This window comes from Elephas maximus, chromosome 22 (genome assembly GCF_024166365.1).
Source record: "Elephas maximus indicus isolate mEleMax1 chromosome 22, mEleMax1 primary haplotype, whole genome shotgun sequence".
Lineage (NCBI taxonomy): Eukaryota > Metazoa > Chordata > Mammalia > Proboscidea > Elephantidae > Elephas > Elephas maximus.
Genome location: NC_064840.1, coordinates 45,784,136 through 45,806,701, shown reverse-complemented (window position 1 = coordinate 45,806,701; position 22,566 = coordinate 45,784,136). Strand labels below are relative to the sequence as shown.

At 43.3% G+C, this 22,566-nt stretch overlaps 1 protein-coding gene across 4 annotated transcripts in view; it reads left to right on the top strand.

Moving 5' to 3' along the window:
* The window catches only part of PTK2B (protein tyrosine kinase 2 beta), a 165,389-nt gene that overhangs the window by 96,796 nt on the left and 46,027 nt on the right, over nucleotides 1-22,566 (top strand). For all 4 annotated transcript variants that reach the window (XM_049867057.1, XM_049867060.1, XM_049867059.1 and 1 more), the window contains exons 3-5: nucleotides 10,622-10,800; nucleotides 11,355-11,442; nucleotides 12,678-12,757. In XM_049867057.1, the coding sequence (XP_049723014.1) occupies nucleotides 10,622-10,800; nucleotides 11,355-11,442; nucleotides 12,678-12,757 (347 nt within the window). The remainder of the gene's footprint in view (nucleotides 1-10,621; nucleotides 10,801-11,354; nucleotides 11,443-12,677; nucleotides 12,758-22,566) is intronic.

Sequence of the window (22,566 nt, the reverse complement as noted above, 5' to 3'; positions counted from 1 at the left end):
GTCAGCATTGCTTCCTGGGGACTGTACCACACCTCCAGGAAGGTGGTATTTAGAAATGTGTAGGGGACTTTTGCAGTTGTCCCATTGTCATCATTGACACAACAACTGGGGCATGGGCCAGGCTTTTAGCGGGCTGAGGCCATGGGTATTGACAGTTTCACCCAGCAAAGAATCGTCCTGCCCCAAATGCCAGCGGTGCCTTGTTGAGACTCAGTGCTATAAGTTCAAGGCATCACAATAAAATGAATGTCCTTGAACCCGTCAGCCTATGTGAGAAATAAAACTACTGATCACGCTGAAGCTACCCGTGTGATCCACCCCTCCCACCCTGAGGCAAACACTGCATATCACATGAATGAATCTCAAGGTCATCGCTTTAAAAGGTATTTTGGTAAGGGGACTTTTGCAAAGAAGTGCATGAAATCCACCTGGTACTTTCCTGCCTGACCTTGGCTGTTCTTCATTCCTCCCAAATTTCAGCTTGGCATCAAAGGGCGTTTCCTGTGAGTTTGCTAGTGAATCAGACTTTTTGACAGAATAGTCTTATTTTTAACAGAATCTTTTTTATTTTTCTGAGACAGCTACTTACGTTCTGTTCAAGCCAATTGAAGAGGAGGCTTCCTTTTGCCTATTCAACATTTTTTTCTCACTTTCTCAGAGCCCAACTTCCTGTAAGCATAAGGAAGTCACTTTTCTCTGCATGATTTCTTCCCGCATGGCTTATTCAGCCAGATCGGCAGTGGCCGTGGCCTGAGCATTCTACCAGGTGCATTCATCTACTTTACCAGCCTGCTTCAGCTTGCAGGCAGCCTCCTATCCCTTTTTCCAGAGACTGTTTTCTTCAACTTCCTATATTCTTTGTGCAGAGCAAAACAGTTTTGTTGGAAGTTACTGGCAACTATGGCTCCTTCCCCTTCACTTAGCCACTACTTAGCCAGTTACTCCTGTGGGGCTGGGTCTTCCAAGACACCAATTCCTTCCAAGGTAGGGAGAGCCTGAGGGACGCTTGGACTCCACTTCAGGCTCACATCTTTATGTCTCAAATATAGGCTTCTGGTGTTAATTAATCCAGTTCCCCAGGTTGGCTTGACACTTGAGCCATGCTTACCCCTTATCTTCTTGTCTGTCCATCATGATAATGTTGTTGTTAGTTGCCATTAGTCAACTCTGACTTACAGCAACTCCATGTAGAACAGAATGAAACATTGTCTGGTCCTGTGCCATCTTCACAATAGTTTGTGTGCTCAAGTCCATTGCTGTGACCACTGTGGACTGAGTGCCTTCTAACCTGGGAGCTCATCTTCCAGCACTGTATCAGGTAATATTCTGTTATGATCCAAAGGATTTTCATTGGCTAGTTTTAAGAAGTAGATCACCAGGGCTTCCTTCCTAGTCTGTCTTAGTCTGGAAGCTCCACTGAAACCTGTCCACCACTGGTGACCCAACCAGTATTTGAAATCCTTGTGGCATAGCTTCCAGCATCATAGCAACACCCAAGCCACCACAGTATGATAAAATGACAGACGGGTGGTAGATCATAATAATAGCCGCCATTTGTTGAGCACCTACTCTTTGCCAAGCGTTATGCTAAGTTGTGTATGTATTTTGCAACTCATATAAATTAAAACCTGCCAACTTTCTTTTACTTTAAAGCTAGCCTCAGCTCAGTGTCACATACCAAAAAATTATTAGTCTGACATCTAAAAATAATTGAAGATCAATTTAAATCTTTACTAAAATCTCTTTGGAAAACAAATCATGGGGGGTCACTTTCAAGATAAATAGCAACATTTCTTGAAATTCTTATACAACTTAATATCCAATCAGCTTGGCTGCTGTCCAGAAATATCTTTACTTACATTTTCAGGACTCTTAAAATCCAGCCCAAAAAGACTCTTATCTTTCTCCCTCTGTTTCTCACCTTCCAGATCTTTTCTATTTTTTTTTCTGCCCTTAGTCACTCTTTGTCTCCTCCAGTGTAAGTCAAGTCCAGCTGGTTTGGAACCTTCTCAATCTCACCCATTATCAAGTTCATGTAAGAGGAGCCCAAGAAGCATAGAAATCTCCTTAGAAATGGAGGGCAGACGGCTTCACATACTTATAATTTCATATTTGTTCTTCATCTCTGCCATATTTTATCTTGTCTAATCCTCTCAAAGTCCCATGATGGAGGTGGTATTTTCCCCCATTGATGAGGAAGTGGAGGTTAAGTGCCCTCATCAAGAGCACACAGCCTGGGCTAGGTCCAGTGGACCCCAAAGCCTCTGTCCTTAACCACCACACTTCTGATTTCATGTACATTCTGACCTTTGGTCACTGTACGCTTGCTATCCAGAGAAGTGGCTCCTATTCATTTACTCATTAATTCATTACTTAAATATTGGAGAACCTGCTCTGTACCAGGCACTGGGCTTGGAATTGGGGAGGATATTTTATGTAAGGTTTGGCCTCTGAACTTGAATTTGCAAGGTTAGAAAGACAAATATGGACAATTGTTTTAGTTCTAACTGGTAAGTGTCTCACTAGATGTATGTGCAAAGTTCTTTGGGAACCCAGAGGAAGAAACGAAAAGCCTGCAAAGGGGAGTCAGGGAGGTCTTCACAGAGGATGCCATGAGCCGACTGGGCCTTCAAGGTGCCTGGGGGCTCCCTAGGTGGGAGAACAAGTGGGAGAGGGGCGCTCGGGACCCTCCAGGCTGGAAGAATGAAGTGTGCTAAGGCACAGAAGAATACAAGGGCATGCTGTTTTGGGGGAAGGAAGAGAAAATCCTGGGAGGCTGGCACATAGAGCACGTGGTGAGTGAAGAGTGGGGATGTGACTGGAAAGAACATTCAGAGAAACATGCCGAAGAGCCTTTGATGCCCTGTGCCAAAGAGTTTGGATCTTATCCTGCAGAAAATGAGGGTTCAACAAGAGTCACCCACTTTGCATTTGTCTTCAATCTCAGAGTGGCACTTTTTAAAATAAAATTTAAGCAGGTTTTTTTTTTTAAATGAAGGCTTAAATTTATTTCATTAAAATTTTTAATTTAATCATCTTTAAAAAGAGGAGTATTTTGTCTTCACGGAGCAAAGAATAAGGAGGATGCATCATATCAAGCCTGGAGAGCAACCTGAAGGCTAGTACCTCAGGTCAGACTCCTTGGACGCCGACTGTGAGATGCAGGTTCGTTTGCAGAACGTGTGCCAGGAGAAGTCTCATGAAATCACTTGGGGGATGGAAGGAAGCAGAATTGGGCAGAGGGAGATGCTGGACTGTGGTGCAGCTGCAGCAAAAGCTCCAGCCAATTCCACAGAGAGCTCTGGAGCTGGGACTGGATGAAAAGGCAGGGCTTTTATACCACTGTATTGATCAGTCAAGGAACCCTGGTGGCACAGTGCTTAAGCACTCGACTGCTAACCGAGAGGTCAGCGGTTCCAATCCACCAGCTGCTCCGACGGATAAAAGAGTGACAGTCTGCTTCCATAAAGATTCCAGCCTTGGAAACCCTGTGGGGCTGTTCTACTCTGTCCTATAGGTTTGCTATGAGTAGTAATCAACCCGACAGCAATGGGTTTGGGTTTTGGTATTGACCAGTCACTGGATGCGTGCTCCCAGCAGTAAAGCAAGGGTGACTCTCTGAGTGAGGATAATCCTGGCAGAGGGAATCGGGGGCTTAACTGTCAACATTGCCAGGAGCTATGGGCGGAGACAGTGTTTCTCAAAGAAACGTTTAACGAAACCATTGTGTATTATTTCTAAAACCCGACCATTAGCCCCAAATATGTTTAAATAAGCTCTAGAAAAAGCAAAAAAGGCTAGATGCTTTATTAAAAAAAAAAAAAAAAGGTGAGTCTAAGAAAACAGTGAGACTGAGGAGATTACTGAAGAAGTTATAAACTGTGACTGAGCGCTGATCATGAAGAGGGAAAGTGAACTGAGTAATTAAATGTTTAGGGAACCTTTTGCTTTTTGGAAGTAAATCATCCTGGGCTTGGGGACAAAGCAGCCAGTCTCATTTCTTCTTCTTTATTTATGACTTATAAGAGGAAATGACAGAGTAGGGCGAGAGACAAGGGCAGCTTGGGGTCATCACACTATCTGGTGAAGCAGGGCGTGAGTGTTAGCCATCCAGAAGAAAAGCCATCGAATCCCCAATGTTTGCAAGAAACCATGAGAAGGATTTTAATGTCCATGCTGTGAGCCGTGGGCAGTCTGAGGGCTGACTTTTCAGTACCTGAAAACCCTTATATGGGAGGAAGCAGAGGTTTTCCCATAGCAGAAAAGAATCCTCAGCTTAGCTAAGCAGCGGTTAATAAAATTAAGACAGGTTTTCTTTCTTTTTTTTCTTTTGGCTCATGTTACATAATGACAATTTAGTGAGTACTCAAACGTACTGTTGTTTTTTAAAAAAATGATTTATTGATAGAAAAAGAAATAGCAGTACCAGTTGCCGTGGGGTCAGTTCCAACTCACGGCGACCCGTGTGTGTCACAGAGTAGAAGTGTGCTCCACAGAGTTTTCAATGGCTGAGTTTTCAGAAGTAAGGCCTTGCTTCCAGCGAGCCTCTGGGTAGACTTGAACTGCCAATCTTTCGGTTAGCAGCTGAGCACATTAACTGTCCGCAGGGACTGCAGAAAAAGAAATATTGACTCATTGATGACAGTGTACGAGCAGAGTGCTGATATTGCCACACCCATTGTTCGCTTGAGAAGCTGCGTGAATATTGGAAAAGCAGCAGCAAAGGGGTGAGCAAGGTAAGGCTGATACAAAAGTGGCACAAGTGAGATCATCTCAGACCTCAACTCTTACTCTCCTTTGAAACTCTGAGCCTCCTTGAACTCAAGCCACTTTTCCTCCCCCTACTGAGTATAAGCTCCTGGAGGTAAGGGCTCTGTGTGTGTGTGTCTACAGCACCTCCCTGCTTTGCATCCACCCAAAACCAAACCCATTGCCATCGAGTCAATTCCGAGTATAGTGACCTTATAGGACAGAGTGGAACTGCCTCATACAGTTTCCTAGGCTGGAATCTTTACAGAAGCAGGCTGCCATATCTTTCTCCCACAGAGCAGCTGGTGAGTTGAAACTGCCAACATTTTTGGGTAAGCAGCCGAGTGCTTAACCACTGCACCACCAGAGCTCCTGCCTGCTTTGCATAACACGTGTGTAATGGATAGTTGCTGACTGCTTGAATGGAATAGCCTTTAGGCAGCTTGACATGAAAAGAGTAGGGAACTGCTGGGAGGAGACTGCGGCTCCGGGAGCAAGTCACCCTGCTGGAAGTATGTGTCACAGACCCAGGTTTGTGTAATTTAGGGTTAGTCCTCTTTCTATGTCACTTGCAGTTCTGTGTCACAGAAGGATTGACACACTTCTGTCAGTAACCAGCAGTGATAATGGTGGTAATAGGTAAAGCTGCCACTGAGTAAAGCTCCGTCTTTCCAGTAGCTTCAGGTTTGCCCCCTTGGAAAGAATGCTTATCTGGTGAGAATCTGCCCAGCACCAGGGAACCTGCTTAAATAGTACATTCCATGCTTTAAAAAACTCCAGGTAGAAAACTACCTCCCTATGAATATCTTTTGGGTGAAGATTCTTTTAATGAAATTCTTCTCCAAGGTTCTTATCCCTTACAACAGAAATTGGTTGCTTCTTAGTAAGAATCATGGAAAGCTTTCACCACAAGCCAGGCCCTGGAGAGTTTCAGCAACCACAGAGTAAAGGATTCAGTCTGACTCCTCTCAGAGAGTTTGGCTGGAAAAGTTGCAAGGCCCTGTCTGCCTGAATCAACCACAAGCAAGCTGTCACCCAGTTGTAATTTTCCATTTCCATTAGTTCTACACTCATTAGCTGGCATCTACTGCAAGGAAGAATTTTCCCTTCTTTTCTATTTATCTGTCTGTCTACCTATCTTTTATCATGGGTTCTGTTTTATTCAGTGGATTGTAATTCAGTCCTATCATGATATAAATGATGCTTAGGTTGTCCCAGATTTTGGCCAGTGGGAACCCCTTCCTTCAAGCTGTTCCTGTGTCGTTGTGACGTGTCCCCACCATTATTTAAGCACCTCCTTATTTTTTGCCACAAAAAGTTATTCCAGGCTCATCTTGTATTTTCCTTGCTCCAGTCCTGGAATCAGCCAGTTCTTCAAGGATCCCTGGATCTCTTTAGTGGATAATGTTATTAAGAAATCAAGACCTGGCACTTGATGTGCAAATAATTTATGGGTTTTATTGCTCCTAGGCCCTTTCAGTAGAAAAGCTAGGAAATATATGTCTATCGATCTATTTCTGTGTGTATGTATCATCTATCTATTATCTGCCTAGCTATCAAGTTGTGAGTTCACACCAACACTTCCAGCCCCCCACTTCAGCGTCCTCTCTAGTCTTACCACTCTCTATATATTGAGTACTTACTCCAACAGTAAGAAACCTGACTCTTATTATCCTAAATATATTTATTATTTTGCTCCATACCCTTCTATGTAACTAATCTCCTAACTACTCTTCTATCTTTGCCCCTGACCCCACTGCCTTTGCTCCACCCCTGGCCCTGCTGCAGCTACCAACTCTTTAGCCTCACTACCTCATTGGCCCCTGGCCATAACACTGCCTCCAAAGAAAGGAAAAGAAAAGAAGATCAAAAGGAAGAAGAAGAAACTGGAGCCCCCCTCCTCCACAAATGTGATTTACAAAGTACCAGAATCTGCAATAGATTACTGTATTAAAATAATATTAACCTTTACCTTGTGCCAGTCTCTGTTCTAAGGAGTTTTATCTGATTTAATCCTCACAAAGCCATTTAAAATGAGTACTATTATTTTCTCCATATTATAGATAAGGAAACTGACTCCAGAGAGTTTAAATACATTGTTCAAGGGCAGCGCACTGAAGGATGAAGCACTACTGAAGTCTGATGCCAGGGCTGTATATTGGATAGTTGTTATGCTCTAGTACGGCTATCTGTATCTTCGCCGGAGCTCTCTGCTCTCCAATCCACTTCCGTTTTCAGAGAACACAGATTTGTTCATAAAAATAGCACAGAGGTTTTAAACGTGGAGGAGTAGTTTGGTAGGACTAATTATTCTGCAGATGACAGTGATAAAACCTGGACAAGATATAAAAGCAAACAATTTGAAGGCACTGGAGAGTGACCACAGAAAGCAGAACCTGGAGGGACATCTGCCCTTGAAACATGAACTGCAATGAATGAGATTTGCAAGTCTGTGGCTTTTTACCTGAGAGACTTTCCATTCAGAGAAGGGCTTCAGGGGCAGAAAGTTGCAGCCTTACCGGCTTAAGATGTTCAGGGGTAAAACTTGAGCTGGCAGAGTAGGCAGAAGATTAGGGAAAAGTCCTGGAAAGAAAGAGTCACAGAGGTGATGAGCTCCAAAATAGAAAATTTTATAAATTTACGGGAGCATCAAAAAACATAAACTATTTAGGAATAAATTTAGCAAAAGCCCTATAAAACCTATCCACTGTAAACTACAGAACACTGCTGAGAGAAATTTAAGAAAATCTAAGTAAATGGAGAGGTATATCATATATAAGGATTGGAAGACTCAGTGTTGTTATATCAGTTCTCCCCCCATTAAACTGTAGATTTAACACAATCCCAGTCATAATCAGCAGATTTTCTAATTAGAAAGCATCAAGCTGACTCTATGGAAATTTAAAGACGTAGAGTAGTCTAACAACCTTGGGGGGGAAATAGTGGAAAACTTACCCGATTTGACTTTAAGGTCTCCTCTAAAGCTTCAATAATCCAGACAATGATGTATTGGCATAAGTATAGACAAAGATCAATAGAACAGAAGTGATAGTCCAGAAATACACCTAAACTTATACAGCCAATATGATTTTTGACAAAGGTAGCAAAAACATTTCAATTGGGAAAGGAAAGTCAACAAGTGCAAGAAAAACTGTAGATCTATATGAGGGGGGAAAATAAATTTTGACCCCTATCTCACACCATACATAAAAATTAATTATATATGAATCATAGACCTAAAAGTAAAGGCTTATAAAGGGGAACAGGAGAATATCTTCATGAGCTGGAGGCAAGCAAAGACTTTTTAGAAAGGACACAGAAAGCACTAACCATAAAAGAAAATTTTGATAAATTAGACTTTATTAAAAGACACTGATAAGAAAATGAATAGGCAAGCCACAGTCCTGGGAAAAATATTCATTAATCATATGTCAGAATGAATAAAGATCTTCTTCCACAACTCAAATGACAACACAAAGAAGTTGGCAAAAGATTTTAACACCTGAAAAAGGAAGATATTTGAATGAATGACCAATAAGCACGTGAAAATGTGCCAAATATCGTTAGTCATCAGGGAGATGCAAATTAAATGCAAATGAAATACTATACACACTCACTAAAATGACTAATATTAAAAAAAGACTGATGAAATCAAATTTTGGTGAAGAGATGGTCAACAGACATCTCATATTACAGTGAAAATATAAAATGGAAAAATCTTGCAGTTTCTTATAAACGTACATCTACCTTTGATCCAACAGTTCCACTCCTAAGTATTTACCCAAAAGAAATGAAAACACATGTCCACAAAGAGACTTGTACATCAATGTTCATAGTAACTTTATTCACAATGCCAGAAAAAAAAAAAAAAAACGTCGAAATGATTCCAACTCATAGCGACCCTATAAGACAGAGTTAGAACTGCCCCATAGAGTTTCCAAGGAGTGCCTGGTGGATTCAAGCTGCCAGCCTTTTGGTTAGCAGCCGTAGCACTTAACCTCTCATAGCCAAAGATTAAAAATAGCCCAGGTATCCAGCAACAGAAGAATAAATAAATATATTGTGGTTTGTTTATAAAGTGGAGTATAACTCATCAATAAAATAAAACAAATTACTGAAGTACATGGATAAATCTCAGACTTTACACTGAGTGAAAGAAATCGAACATAATAGAGTGTATACTAAATAATTCCATTTATATGAATTTCTAGAACAGACAAAACCAAGTGGACGGAGTAATGCAGAGTGTCAGTGACAGGAGAAATGAGTGGAGATGATGACAAAATTTTCTACTTCACAGCCTTGAGCTTCTCCACCTGTCTAGGATCCTCACTGTAGAGGTGCCATGGACTGCAGCCCTCTTGCCCATCCCAGGGCTGTGGTTCTTATTCCTGCACTGATCTGTTTTAACTGTTCACATGTACATTCTGTGCCTCTATTTCACCAGTTGTCTCAGAGAGCAATAGATGGTTGATCTGGTAGGCATTTTCTTTCCTAACGGGGAAGGGATTTTTTAGGCTTAGAACCTTCTAGCTTCATGACTCCATGAGGCTGAAGAGGGCTGATGGGAGGCTGAGCTAGACTGAGACATTTGGGTGCCCAGGCAGATGAATAATTTGGTGTTCTTTCAAACCAGTATTATTTAAATGTTAGCTTGGCATTTACTGATTTTCTTCTAATAAGAATCATATACCTTTTTCTTTTATTTCCAATTAAGAAATTGAGTACATTTTGTTTACTAAATTAGACAACTTCTTGGGAGGTATGTTAAAAAAACAACAACAACAGCATAAAACCTGACTAATAAGGTGTCATTCCTTCTGTCCTTTATTCAGTCTTTAGGCTGGTGGTAGGCTTGGTAGAGTGCACCTTGCAAAGTTATTCAACAGACATAGGTCAGTGCCTGTGAGTTTTAAACTTTGCATTCAAGGGCATTCTCTGCTTCATCAGGAGTGGGCTGAATTTACAAAGTATGTGTGGAATCACATGAGAAACCTGAGTTCACCTGGCACCAAAGTGATTTCAGAGCTGGCCATTTCAGTGCCTTGTAGATGAGCTTCCCATCTGCCCTCCTCTTAATCCAGCTCTGGCTATGGGTCAGGAAGCTATGGCATCAGGCTGTGCAGCAGGGAGCCTACTAAGCCTCTGGTCAACAAGAAACCAAGAACAAGAGGACACCAGATTTCTTGCCAGCATTACCTATCCTATTGTCACGCCTCTTGTGTGAGGACTGGGACACATAATCCCTTGATATGAGTCCTGTGTTTCTGTCTTGCCCAGCCCCACAATTTTATGAAGCAGCTTGACCTAGTAGAATTCTTAAGAGTCCAGTGGCCTAGGGTTCAAAATCCTAGCTTAATACCACGAGCTGTGTGACCTACAGCAGTCTTCTCATCAACCAAATGGGGGAGAGTATCACCTACTTCACGTGTTGTGCAGATTCAACGAAACAATGTGTAAGAACTGCCTAGCAGTGCCTGGTACAGACACTCAGTAACACTGGCTACATCAGAAACATTTGGAAGGTGCTTTGCATATGATGGATTCTTAGTAATTATTAATTGATTTGCTTGGAATGAAATGCAGGAGCTTACCAGGGAATCTGTCTCTTTGCCTTTCTGCATTTTCTCTTTCACTTCTGCTCTCTCCTCAGTTCCTCTCTCTCTGTCTTATTTCACCCATTTGTTCATTCAAATGAATGAAGAGAGCCCATGTACCAAGCCCTACACCAAGTGCTAGACGCTCAGAGATGAATAAACCATTAAAACAGAACCCCCTCTGCCCAAGAGAATCACAATTCTGGGGGCTATATGTGGGCTGTGGGAGCCTAGAAGTGGGCACCACTAAGTCACATGCCTCTTTTCCTCCATAGGAGATCATCACCTCCATCCTGCTGAGTGGGCGAATTGGGCCCAACATCCAGCTGGCTGAGTGCTATGGGCTGAGGCTGAAACACATGAAGTCAGATGAGATCCACTGGTTGCATCCTCAGATGACGGTGGGTGAGGTGCAGGACAAGTACGAGCGTCTACACGTGGAGGCCGAGTGGAGGTAGGAGGGGTGTCTTTGGCTCTGTAATGGAGGCAGAGTGTGGTATGGGGTGGCCCTGGGTGACCCTTCGCAACTTCTGAGACTTCTCCAGAAAATCAGAGTAGCATCTAGGCTCAGTCCTCCCGAAGTGTCCAGTGTACTCGCCAAGCCCTGACTTGGGCTCATAATATATCCTCACCAGGGCAGATATCTAGAAATATTCCCAGACAGAATATTGTTGGTGCTATGTGAAGGGAAAGCAGAAGGGTGGAGAGGCCAGGTCAATCACAGGATGTGTATGAACCTAAGGAAAACTGTTGCCATGTGGAGGAAGAGGTGGGGAGTCAGGACTAGTGCTAACCACTGCCTGCTGGTCACACCGTTGTCCTCCATGGTCTTCCACCCAACCATAGAGAAGGGAAAGAAGAAATAAGTCCTAAATGAGTGCCCAGGAGCCTCATGGTAAGTCCCTTGCATGCTGGGGACTCTTGGCTTCTGCTCTTGGCAGGCCTCACTCCCTCCTTTAGGTACCAGCTTCCCTGTATCAACCAGAGAGTCTGAATTTCCTGTCCCAGGTATGACCTTCAAATCCGCTACTTGCCAGAGGACTTCATGGAGAGCCTGAAAGAAGACAGGACAACGCTGCTTTATTTTTACCAACAGGTAAAAGGACTTTATTTTCTTGCCCCCATGGGTCCCAGTGCATCTTAAAAGCCAAGTACAGTATTATTCATCCTCTCCTAGGAGGATGGAAAGACAAAGCCCAGATTTTGAAGGGACCCATCCATGCAACTTCTCTTGTGGACCTTCCCTGGTCCCTGGTCAGCTTCTCCAATCCTTCTTCTCTCCCAGCTAACTAAGTGATGGCCTAACCTTGTCCCATATGCTCACAGCTCCTCCTGGATTTCCTAGTGGCCATTTACTGCCCAGGAGTCCAAACTTGTGAGGAAAGAAGAGCAAGTCCAAAGAGAAGGCTGTAGCACTTAACAGTAGACTCTTTTGCAGTCAGACACACCTGGTTTCCAGCCCAGTTCTGCCATTTACTAACTGGGTAGCCACAGGAACATAACTGACCTGCTTGAAGCTATTTCTTCTTCTGTGTAATGGGGATAATAATAATTCCTACATTATGGGGTTGCTGTGAGGACCAAATGTTATCATCAGTGGTTTGCTGATAAGCGAGCCCTCTGAATCAAAAATCTCTGATTTGTAGCACTTGCCAATTTGCATGGTATAAATACTCCCATTATGGCCTATTTGGCTACTAGTGTGGCATCAAATGCTCATGATATTTTTGAAAATGTCATAACCAGCTCTCATGAGCTGTTTGAAGCCACTCCAGCATACAACTGGATATAATGTAGGTTAAGGGCCTAGCACAGGACTTGGCACAAGTGCTGAGTACATGTGAGCTGCCATCGTTATTTTCCATCTGGTCCTAGCTCCCTTCTTGATCTCCCTGCTGGTTTGCTGGAGACCAAGCCAGACTTTTCTTGGACCATGGATGACATCTTCTTACCAATAAGACTTTGGATAAATTACTAACTTCTCCCAAAATTTCACTTTCCTAATCTCCAAAATGGCATTGGGGATGAGAGAGGACAGACCACTTCCTGCCTCATGCAGAAGTGAAAATGCACTTCAACAGCCCTAATGCTTCGCTTGTGGAGGCATGATTACCACTGCCCAGGGATACAGAGGGAGTCAGGCAGAGCTGAGCATGAGCATCCCTTTCTGCTCTTCATCCCCCACTGCATGCTCCTTCATGGTGGGCTGGGTATGAGAGACATCAGTGAGGCAGGATTGTGCTCCAGGCACCTGCCATCTCCTGGGGCTTCTGCTTAGGGAAACAGGGAATGAGAGTGTGAGTCTGAACCTTGGTCTTCTCTCCCCTACAGCTCAGGAATGACTACATGCAACGCTACGCCAGCAAGGTCAGCGAGGGCATGGCTCTGCAGCTGGGCTGTCTGGAGCTCAGGTACTTGGCCTTGAGGACTCTCCAAGGGAGGCACCTGTTGTACCTCCCCTCCTGTGCTGGGCTCTCAGCTGACTGAGACTTTCCTCACATTTAGGGTGGGAACCAAGAATAATGGATATGTGAGAGCCAGGAAGGGAAGAAGTAGGCTAGGGGCCCTTTTGGTCCCTGAGCCTGAAGGATCGGATCTCTTTCTGGTCAATCCTCCTATCTTCCTCTGACTGCCACCACTCTTGCCTTTAGGCTGCCTGCTTTTTCCATTTATCCATCGTCTAGGCCTGATATTCAAACAATTCAGCAAATGTTTCTCTGAGCACCATGCTAGCTTCTGGGGAGTATTAGAATGCAGGAATTTTCAGTCTGTGTTATTCACCACTATGTCCCCAGCTCCAGTAGGCATTCAATAAGTATCTATGGGATTAATAAATCATTCAGAGATGCCTTCAAACTGACAGTGTTAGGGAAAGTGACAGATATGTATACAATTAATCGTAACACAAGGCAGGATGAAATATGTGCTAAACAGAGTTACAAGTTGGAGCCATTAATCCTGACAGACAGCATCAATGGAAGAAGGGGATTTGAACTGTTCCTTGGAAAGGAGAAAGATTTCAATAGGTAGATAATGCGGGGAAGGGATAGGCTGGAGAATAGTGGGAGATGGCTTTGGAGAGGGAAGTTGTTGATTGTGGAAGGCTTTGAATGACACTCTAAGAAATTAGTCCTTGTTCTTGGGTATTGGGAGTCATTGCAGTTTGGGGCAGAGGACACTAATGTAATTCAATCTGTCCTTTAGCACTTCCTTGACCAATGAGTCACCATTGTCAACTTCACCATCTGTCTGACCATCCCACCATCACATTACCTTGTCTGTGCCCCTTGTCTGTCACAGAACCCAAAACTCACTGCCGTTGAATTGATTCCAACTCATAGCAACCCGATAGGTTTTCCAAGTCTGTAAATCTCTATAGAAGCAGACTGCCACATCTTTCTCCCTTGGAGCAGCTGGTGGTTTCAAACTTCCAACGTTTCAGTTAGCAGTTGATTGTTTTAACCACTGCGCCAACCACCAGGGCTCCTTCTGTCACAGAACAGTGGTTCCTAAATATGGCTGTAAATCATACTCGCCTGGGGAACTTATTAAAATGAAGATTTCCTACCTCCACCCTTAGAAGCTCTGGTTTAGTAGATCTGGGTGGAACCCTAGAATATGTATTTTTAACACACTTCCCAGGTGATTTGGATGCCATTAGCCTCAGTGAGTTGATGGAAGGATTTTCAGGACGATTGCCAGGGAAACCTTTGTCAAAGGGTTACTTCTGGTTTCCTGGAAATGTGGTTTCAGGGGAGTCCTAACCCTATTTGTGACCCTAATGTTCTAGTGAGTAGAAGCCTACCAATGCTTCTACAGAGTCAGGGGTCATTGGGGAATTCTGGCTCCCATACCAAGTTTCAGAGAAAGTGTTGATGGGTTCCCTAGAGGGCCATAGGATGGGAAGGTGAGAGCTCCCATTTTATTTCAGCATCTGAGACTGTTGGAGTTTGAGATAAAATACGCCAAGGGCAGCCTTGGAGGGCTCCTCATTGCTTTACCATTTGCTGACTCTCTGTCTCAACAAGCAAGGAGACAACTAGGGTCCCTTATGCAGAGAAAGCCTTCAGCCCCTGCATCCAGTTAGACAGCAAACAATTTCACTCAATTTGTAGAGACTCTGGGAGTTCAGCATATGTGCTGGAGGGTCAGTGGTGTTCTGTGACACGTAGCTCATCACATGTGCCCCTGTATGCCTTCCCAAGACCACTGCAATTCCTGTAACCTGCACCACGTCACACGCTGCCCTGTTTTCACCCCTGAAATTGCACATCTCCAAAAAACTTATCTTTACCTTTTTATTCATGAATCTCCTACCCAGGACTCTAATATCACTTTGAGACTTCAGTTATGTAAGTCACCTGTCAAACAATCACCACTTAGTAAAACAGCAGCATAGAAAGGACACATTAGCATTGTATTTCATCTTTTTCCCTCCAATCATTCATAAACTACTAATGGTTGAGGCTTAAGCGCCAGGGACTGTGCTGAATGCGCTGGACCCAATGAGGAATCAGACACGGCTCTTGTTTATAACCTCATCAGGAGCTAACAGTCTAGTGATGTTTGCTGCCATCGATTCGAGATTATCCAAAAACCAAGATTATTCAAAAACACACACTTATTTAGTGACGGGCATACCATTTCACATCTCCAGGGTCCAAGGAACAGAGTCAGATAGATATTCCTGGTCACACAGGTTAACCTTTGAGATGCAGAGTGTATAATATTAGGGACACGACATGGAGAATACTCATTTTGTAAGCTTAAAAGATTTTCAAGCTTAATAATTTTTTTTTTTGTACTTTAGATGAAAGTTTATAGAACTAGTTTCTCATCAGTTAGTACACACATTGTTCTATGACATTGGTTAACAACCCTACCACATGCCAACATTCTCCTTTCTCAGCTCTGGGTTCCCTATTACCAGTTTTCCTGTTCCCTCCTGCCTTCCAGTCCCTGCCCCAGGGCTCGTGCACCTCCTTCATCTTGTTTTGTTCCATGGGCCTGTTCAATCTTTGGCTGAAGGGTGAACCTCAGGAGTGGCCTCATTACTGAGCTGAAAGGATGTCCAGGGGCCATACTCTCAGGGTTTCTCTAGTCTCTGTCAGGCCAGCAAGTCTGGTCTTTCTTTTTGAGTTAGAATTTTGTTCTACATTTTTCTCCAGCTCTGTCCAGGACCCTCTATTGTGATCCCTGTCAGAGCAGTCAGTGGTGGTAGCCAGGCACCATCTAGTTGTTCTGGACTCAGTCTGGTGGAGGCCATGGTAGATGTGGTCCATTAGTTTAATAATTTTTTAAGTTGAATACAAAGCTATAGGCTATGATGGGGATATTTTAAAATCAAGTTACGACTGTTTCTGACCAAGAGAGTCAGGCGCATTTCTGAAAATCAGGCCACAATGCAGAATTTTCCAGGACTATGGCTGTTGCCTGAAAAGGTTCCAAGGCAGGTTTACCTACAAATCTTGGGCAGAAGTCCCCTTGTTCTGTTACCATCATTGATCATTACCTGTCTACAGATTGTATCACCTGCCTATAGCTATATAAACCAAAACCCACTGCTGTTGAGTGGATTCTGACTCATACAACCCTATGGGACAGAGTAGAACTGCCTCATAGAGTTACCAAGGCTGTAAACCTTTATGGAAGCAGACTGCCACATCTTTCTCCCAGGGAGCAGCTGGTGGGTTTGAACTGCCATCCTTTCAGTTAGCGGCCAAGCACTTAACCACTGTACCACCAGGGCTCCTTATAGAGATATAGTCTTACAGATACATAGTCTTCATGAAGGAAAAAATATATTTTTTCCTGGCTATAAAAAAAAGTAGGATATGTGCATGAAATATGAAATTGTGAAATGAATTCTCCATGGACTCAATTCATATCAAGGAGTAGTTGGGCATAATGATGAAGCGCAAAGGGCCTGAAGCTATGCTACTTGGATTGAATCCCTCATCTGCCATTTACTGTGTTACTTTGCCTCAGTTCCTTCTTCTGTAAAATGGGAATGATAATGATAGTGGCTACCTTGTAAGGTTGTTATAAGGAATAAACGAGAAAGCATGTAAAGCACTTAGAACAATGACAGGAACAGAAGTGTTCAATAATTATTATTTGTACTAATTAACATTTTTATTGATTTATTGGGAATAATTTATAAGTGCAAAAGTCATGATTTTATCTAAATGTTCCTCTGTAAATTAAAATTTGAAAATCATGGTTCATGCTAGAAATTAGTACCTGTCCAGTTTGAGGAACCAAATAGTTTCTCCCTTGACCTGAGACACCCAGGACCCTTGCCCAACTGAAGCAGAGCCCCAGAGTCCTCTGACCTAAGAAATCAGTCAGAGTGAATGTGTAACCCAAGATTAGTTAAGTAGTGACTGATAATAGGTAAAGATTTGAGAAAGAACACTTACCTTGCTTCAAAAGACATTGTTTCTCATAGTTGATTTATAAAGGTTAACCTTTTCAGGCAATGAGTTAATCTCTCTGTTGCTTTTTAGAAGAAAAACACCAGCAACTGGATTTTGAGTAGATGTTCCTTTACTTCCCACTGTCCTTGACCTGCGTATCAGTCATGGGCCTGTGTGTACCATGTCTGTAGATTCTGCTGCTGTCTGATTGTGAGCTACTCAAAATTGCAGGCTTGGGCCCGGGAAACCAGCTAGGTGCTTCTAGCAGGTGCAGCCTCATTCATAGATGAGCGGCAGCTGAGAAGGGGCTCAGTCAGAAGGTTGCAAAGCTCAGTCTCTGGAGAGAGCAGTATTTCTGACTAGTGGTAGTGATTTGTTCTCTTGGACATCCCCAGGAAGTTTGCTCAGAATGTTAGGAACACAGAGCTCATGGCACATTTGAGTGCCGGGGTACCTTAGTCCGGAGTAGCACTCTGTAACTGACTTCAGTGCATGGGAGAAGGTGCTTAGTGACACAGGCTGTGAGCTAAGAACTGAGAAAACCGGATTTCAAGAGATCGTGATGACCTAAGTGGGTTAGCTGAACTTCCCCTTTCATAATAAGACATCTTTTTCATCCTCTACCTTCTTAATCATTTTAAAATTGTTTTTACTTTCCATGTGTTTTATAATGTTAATTCAAAATTTGTTTTGCCCAGTGTCTTAGTGTCCTACGGCTGCCATGACAAAGTACTACAAAGTAGGTGGCTTTAAAGAACAGAAATTTATCATCTTACAGCTCTGGAGGCTGGAAGTCCGAGATCAGAATGCCAGCCATCCTGATTCCTTCTGAGGCTTTGAGAAAGAATCTATTCCATTCCTCTCTCCTGACTTCTCGAAGCTCCAAGGCATTCTCTGGTTGAAAGCTGCAGCGTCACATGGCTTCTTCCTCTGTCTCTCTCTGTCTATTCTCCTTCTATAAGGATGGTACTCAGATGGGATTAGGACCCAGTCTCTTCTGGTATGACCACATGTTAACACAACTGATAGGTCCCTGGGTGGCATGAGCAGTTTGCTCTGGGCTACTTAACCTAAAAGATGGCAGTTCAAACCTACCTAACAGTGCCATGGAAGAAAGGCCTGGCTATCTGCTTCTATAAAGATTACAGGCAAAAAAATTCTGTGGAGCAGTTCTACTTTGTCACACATGGGGCTGCCATGAGTCGGAGTTAACGCAATGGTAATGGGTTTGATTTGGGTTTGGTTTGACTTAACTGATGACATCATCAAAGACCCTATTTCCAAACAAAGTCACATTCACAGGTACTAGGGGTTAGGACTTCAATATTTTTGAGTGGGGGACACAATTCAATCCATAACAGTCTTCCATTTAGCCAACCCCCAATTTTTTTACTAGTGTTTATTTAAATGTCCAAGTCCTCAGAAATCTTCCATTCCCAGTCTCAAAGTGCATTCATTCATTCAATAATTGTCATAAACCAGGAGTGACTTTAAGAGACCACCATCATCTCTGGCTGGGAAGCAGGTCACAGCTCCTCAGTGGGCAACGCATCCTCTCTGCCTGACATACTCTAGCCCTCCTTTTCAGCCTGGCAAACTCTTCTTTATTCTGGCAGCTTCAGAAAGTTTTCCAAACCATTGTTACCTGCTTATCCTCTACATTCACAGACAAACTCGTAGCTCCCTTGTGAAGCGTTGATTATAAGCAATGTGGCCACTCACCCTTCTGCTGAGCCAGCTTAAGGGTATTTCCTTCTTGAAGCTTCCCTGCCCTATCCCCACCCCAACCACCCTCCTTTTCAAAACTCTGTACTTTATGTGTAGCTCTGTTGGAGCAATGCTGTGCTCACATGTACTAGATTGTGAAATCCTGTCAATTTCTTGAAGTCAGAGCTGGTGCTGAGTTCATCTTTGAATCTGGAGTCCCACGCCTGGCACGTAACAAGAATTCGATAACTATTTGTATAAATGGATGACTCTGAAAAAACTGAAATGCTCTTCTTTGCTGGACATTTGCCAGAATTTATTCTGCTAGAATTAAATAATTTTGGCCCAAAAGCAAATTTGTTCAGTTACCTAGGAGTACATTTTCAGCTCACTCAGCCTAAGGATAAGAGTGGATGGCCACGTTGCTTATAATCAATACTTCACAGGAGTGCTCTGAGGTTTACTATGAATGTGGAGGGTAAGCAGGTAACACTGGTCAGAATATGTCCAGAGTCTGTCATGATTCACTATGTGGTGCTCTGGGATATTATTAACTGGCACAGGCCCAAGGCTGCTGCTTCCTGCAAACAATTCTGGCTCTGACAGGCAAACGCCCTGCAGGTGGAAGTGTAACCGAATTCCTTTTGGCTTCTTGTCCTGTCCTATTAGCCTATCAAAATAGGATGGGAAACAGAAAGTGGCAAATTTATTGTCTGCACAGAAGCCTACTGGCCAAAAAAAAGACTGAGCGCTCCCCACTGGAGAGGATGGGAGACCTTTTATTTCCTCGAGGGGATGGGGTGAGGGCAGGGATTGGTACCTGAAACCCTACACCCGGAGCCCTCCTATGTCCAAATTTGAAGATCTGAATGCTGAGTCATTCTTCATGAGAAGTTTGAGTTCTGGGACTTCTCACTTTCCAAAGGGGCTGTGGTGGAATGGAGGGCTGTAGAATACCTTCAGCTCATCCAGGGTTAGGGAAGGACACGATTCTCTTGGTTTGTGCATGCGCCAAGATCTTGGCTTGTGCATAAGCAAAAATCTAGCGCTAGGAACAAATCTCAGAAGCCAAGGTTTGTGAAGATGGTGGCATGGAAACAAAGGGGGAGTGAACTGCAGCGGAGCAGGGTTTCAGAAGCAGGAGAAAGAGGCTTTTCCATCCAGAAAACAGTACTGAATAGGCTTCTCATACTTATAACCTGATGCCATCCCTGCCTACCAGTCATCAGACTTTGTCTTAGTTATCTAGGGCTTCTGTAACAGAAATACCTCAAATAGATGGTGCTAACAAACAAATTTATTCTGTCACAATTTAGGAGGCTAGAAGTCCAAATTCAGGGTGCCAGCTCCAGGGGAAGGTTTTCTCTCTGTGTTGGCTCTGGGGGAAGGTCCTTGTCATCAATCTTCCCTGGTCAAGGAGTTTCACAGCACAGAAACCCCAGATACAAAAGACCCGCTATTCTTCTGGATCTTGTTTCTTGGTGGTACGAGGTCCTCCTGTCTCTCTGCTGGCTTCTTTCTTTATATCTAAAAAGAGATTGACTTGACTTAAGACAAAACCTAAAGTTGTAGACTGAGTCCTCGTTAACATCATAGAGAATTTACAACACATAGGAAAATCACATCAGATGACAAAATGGTGGACAGTCACACAATACTGAGAATCATGGCCTAGCCAGGTTGACACACATTTTTGGGAGACACAATTCAATCCATAACAGACTTCCAAAGTCTGCAGACCTGCCCTTAACCAGCCATACAACTCATTCTCAAGGAGCAAAACTGTCCCATCTGCTGTCCTGCTCTGCAGAAGAGTCACTCTTCTCTCTTTGGATCAAGTTGCCAGAGTTTCTCAGTGCCACCACTTTCTAGCACTATTGACATATTGGGCTGGGTAATTCTTTGTTGGGAGGAGACACAGTTCTGTGCATTGTAGGATGTTTAGCAGTTTCCCTGGACTACCCACTAGATGCCAGTAGCAAACCCCCCTCTGCCCCAAAGGCATGACAACCAAAAATGTCTCCCTGTACTGACAAATGTTCCCAGGGATAAAATCACCCCCAGTTGAGAGCCACTGAAAGGTCATGTACTTGGACCACATTTAGTTAAGCCACACATAATCATATTTACTCAATTGTGCTTTAATGTTATGGCCTTGATTTGCCAAAATTGCAACAAAAGAAAAAAATATGAAATTGTCTTTTAAAAAAATTTGGGTAAAATGAATTTTTCAATCAGTGTCTTTTCAAACTTTTTATTTAAGTAATGAAATCTACCTTCTACAGTACAGGCAGTCCCAGGGTTGGTATTGTCAGACTTCAGGGCAACTCCTATTTCCCCTTTACTGTTAAGTAAATTTGCCCTCACTTTGAAGTGATTGAACCGACCTCTACTTGCAACAAATTCTCCATCAGTCACCTCCACTTGCTGCACATGCAGCTTTTAAATCACTGAAAAGCCTTTGAGCCTTTTCTTGTACTAAAACCAAAAAACCAAACCCAGTGCCGTCGAGTCGGTTCTGACTCATAGCAACCCTATAGGACAGGGTGGAACTGCCCCGTAGAGTTTCCAAGGAGCGCCTGGAGGATCTGAACTACCAACCCTTTGGTTAGCAGCTATAGCACTTAACCGCTACGCCACCAGGGTTCCCTCTTGCACTAAAGAAAGGCTAAATAAGAACCGCAGGCACCTGTTCTGACTTACCTACAAATTCAACGTAAAAACGTAAAGACACAGTTAGGAATGGATCTCATTCATAACTCAGGAACTGCTTGTACCTTTTTTCCACTTGATGAATTAGAGACTGGATGAACTCTTCTATGCATTACTTTGGCTGCCAGGACAACCAAATTCCAAACCTATACTAAATGATAACATCTATGGCAAAAACCATACCCCCACAAAAACCCAAACGTATTGCCGTCAAGTCGATTCCGACTCATAGTGACCGTAAAGGACAGAGGAGAACTGCCCCATATGGTTTCAAAGGAGCGCCTGGTGGGTTTAAACTGCCAACCTTTTGGTTAGCAGCCATAGCCCTTAGCCACTACGCAACCAGACTTTCCATGGCACTACTATAGGTTGTCATATTCTTTATGTCATTTCCTGATTTCTTTCTAGCCCTATTTTATTTAAACATATTTTAAGACTTCATATCCCTGGTGGTGTAGTGGTTAAGTGCTACGGCTGCTAACCAAAGGGTTGGCAGTTCAAATCCGCCAGGCACTCCTTGGAAACTCTATGGGGCAGTTCTACTCTGTCTTATAGGGTCGCTGTGAGTCGGAATCAACTCAACAGCACTGGGTTTGGTTTTTGGTTTTTATCCTTGCATCCTTTCGTGCAAGGAAATAGGGTAGAAATATATTTTAATATTGTCAAACGGAATTCAATATTTACTGAGCCATCATTAAATGTTATTACTCCCTAATACTCATTTTAATGTTGTTGTTGTGTGCCGCTGAGTCCATCCAGACTCATGGTGACCCTATAGGATAGAGTAGAACTGCCCTATAGGGTTTCCAAGGCTGTAAATCTTTACAGAAGCAGACTGTCATGTCTTTCTCCCACAGCGTAGCTGGTAGGTTTGAACCACTGACATTCTGGTTAGCAGTTGAGCACTTAACCACTGTGCCACCAGGGCTCCTTCATTTTAATGTACTCATTCTTAATTCTATAAGAGAAATATTATCTCCCGCTTTACCTCCATTTCAACCTATGGCATTTTAAACACACTCAATTGCCATAGTAGAAATATAACTACTTACTGTGGCTCTCACACCGCATCTCCATTCTTTTCCTTCCCATTCTTACTTTGCGTCACTTTTTCTCACCCAAGTGAAAAGGTTGAGGTCATTGAGAACAACGGCCTGGTGTGTGTACTGGGGATTGGGGAAAGGCGGAGAAATTATGATGAAATATTGTCTTCAAATATGTGACATCTAAGAAAGGGATTAAACTTATTCTGTGCAGCTCCAGGGGACCAGGGAGAGGAAGGAACAGGAAAGAACCTTCTACCAAGTAGAACATGTAAGAGTGCAACAGGCTGCCTTGTCAGGTAGTGAGCCCAGAAAGCTCGTGTTATGACAGTTTAACCA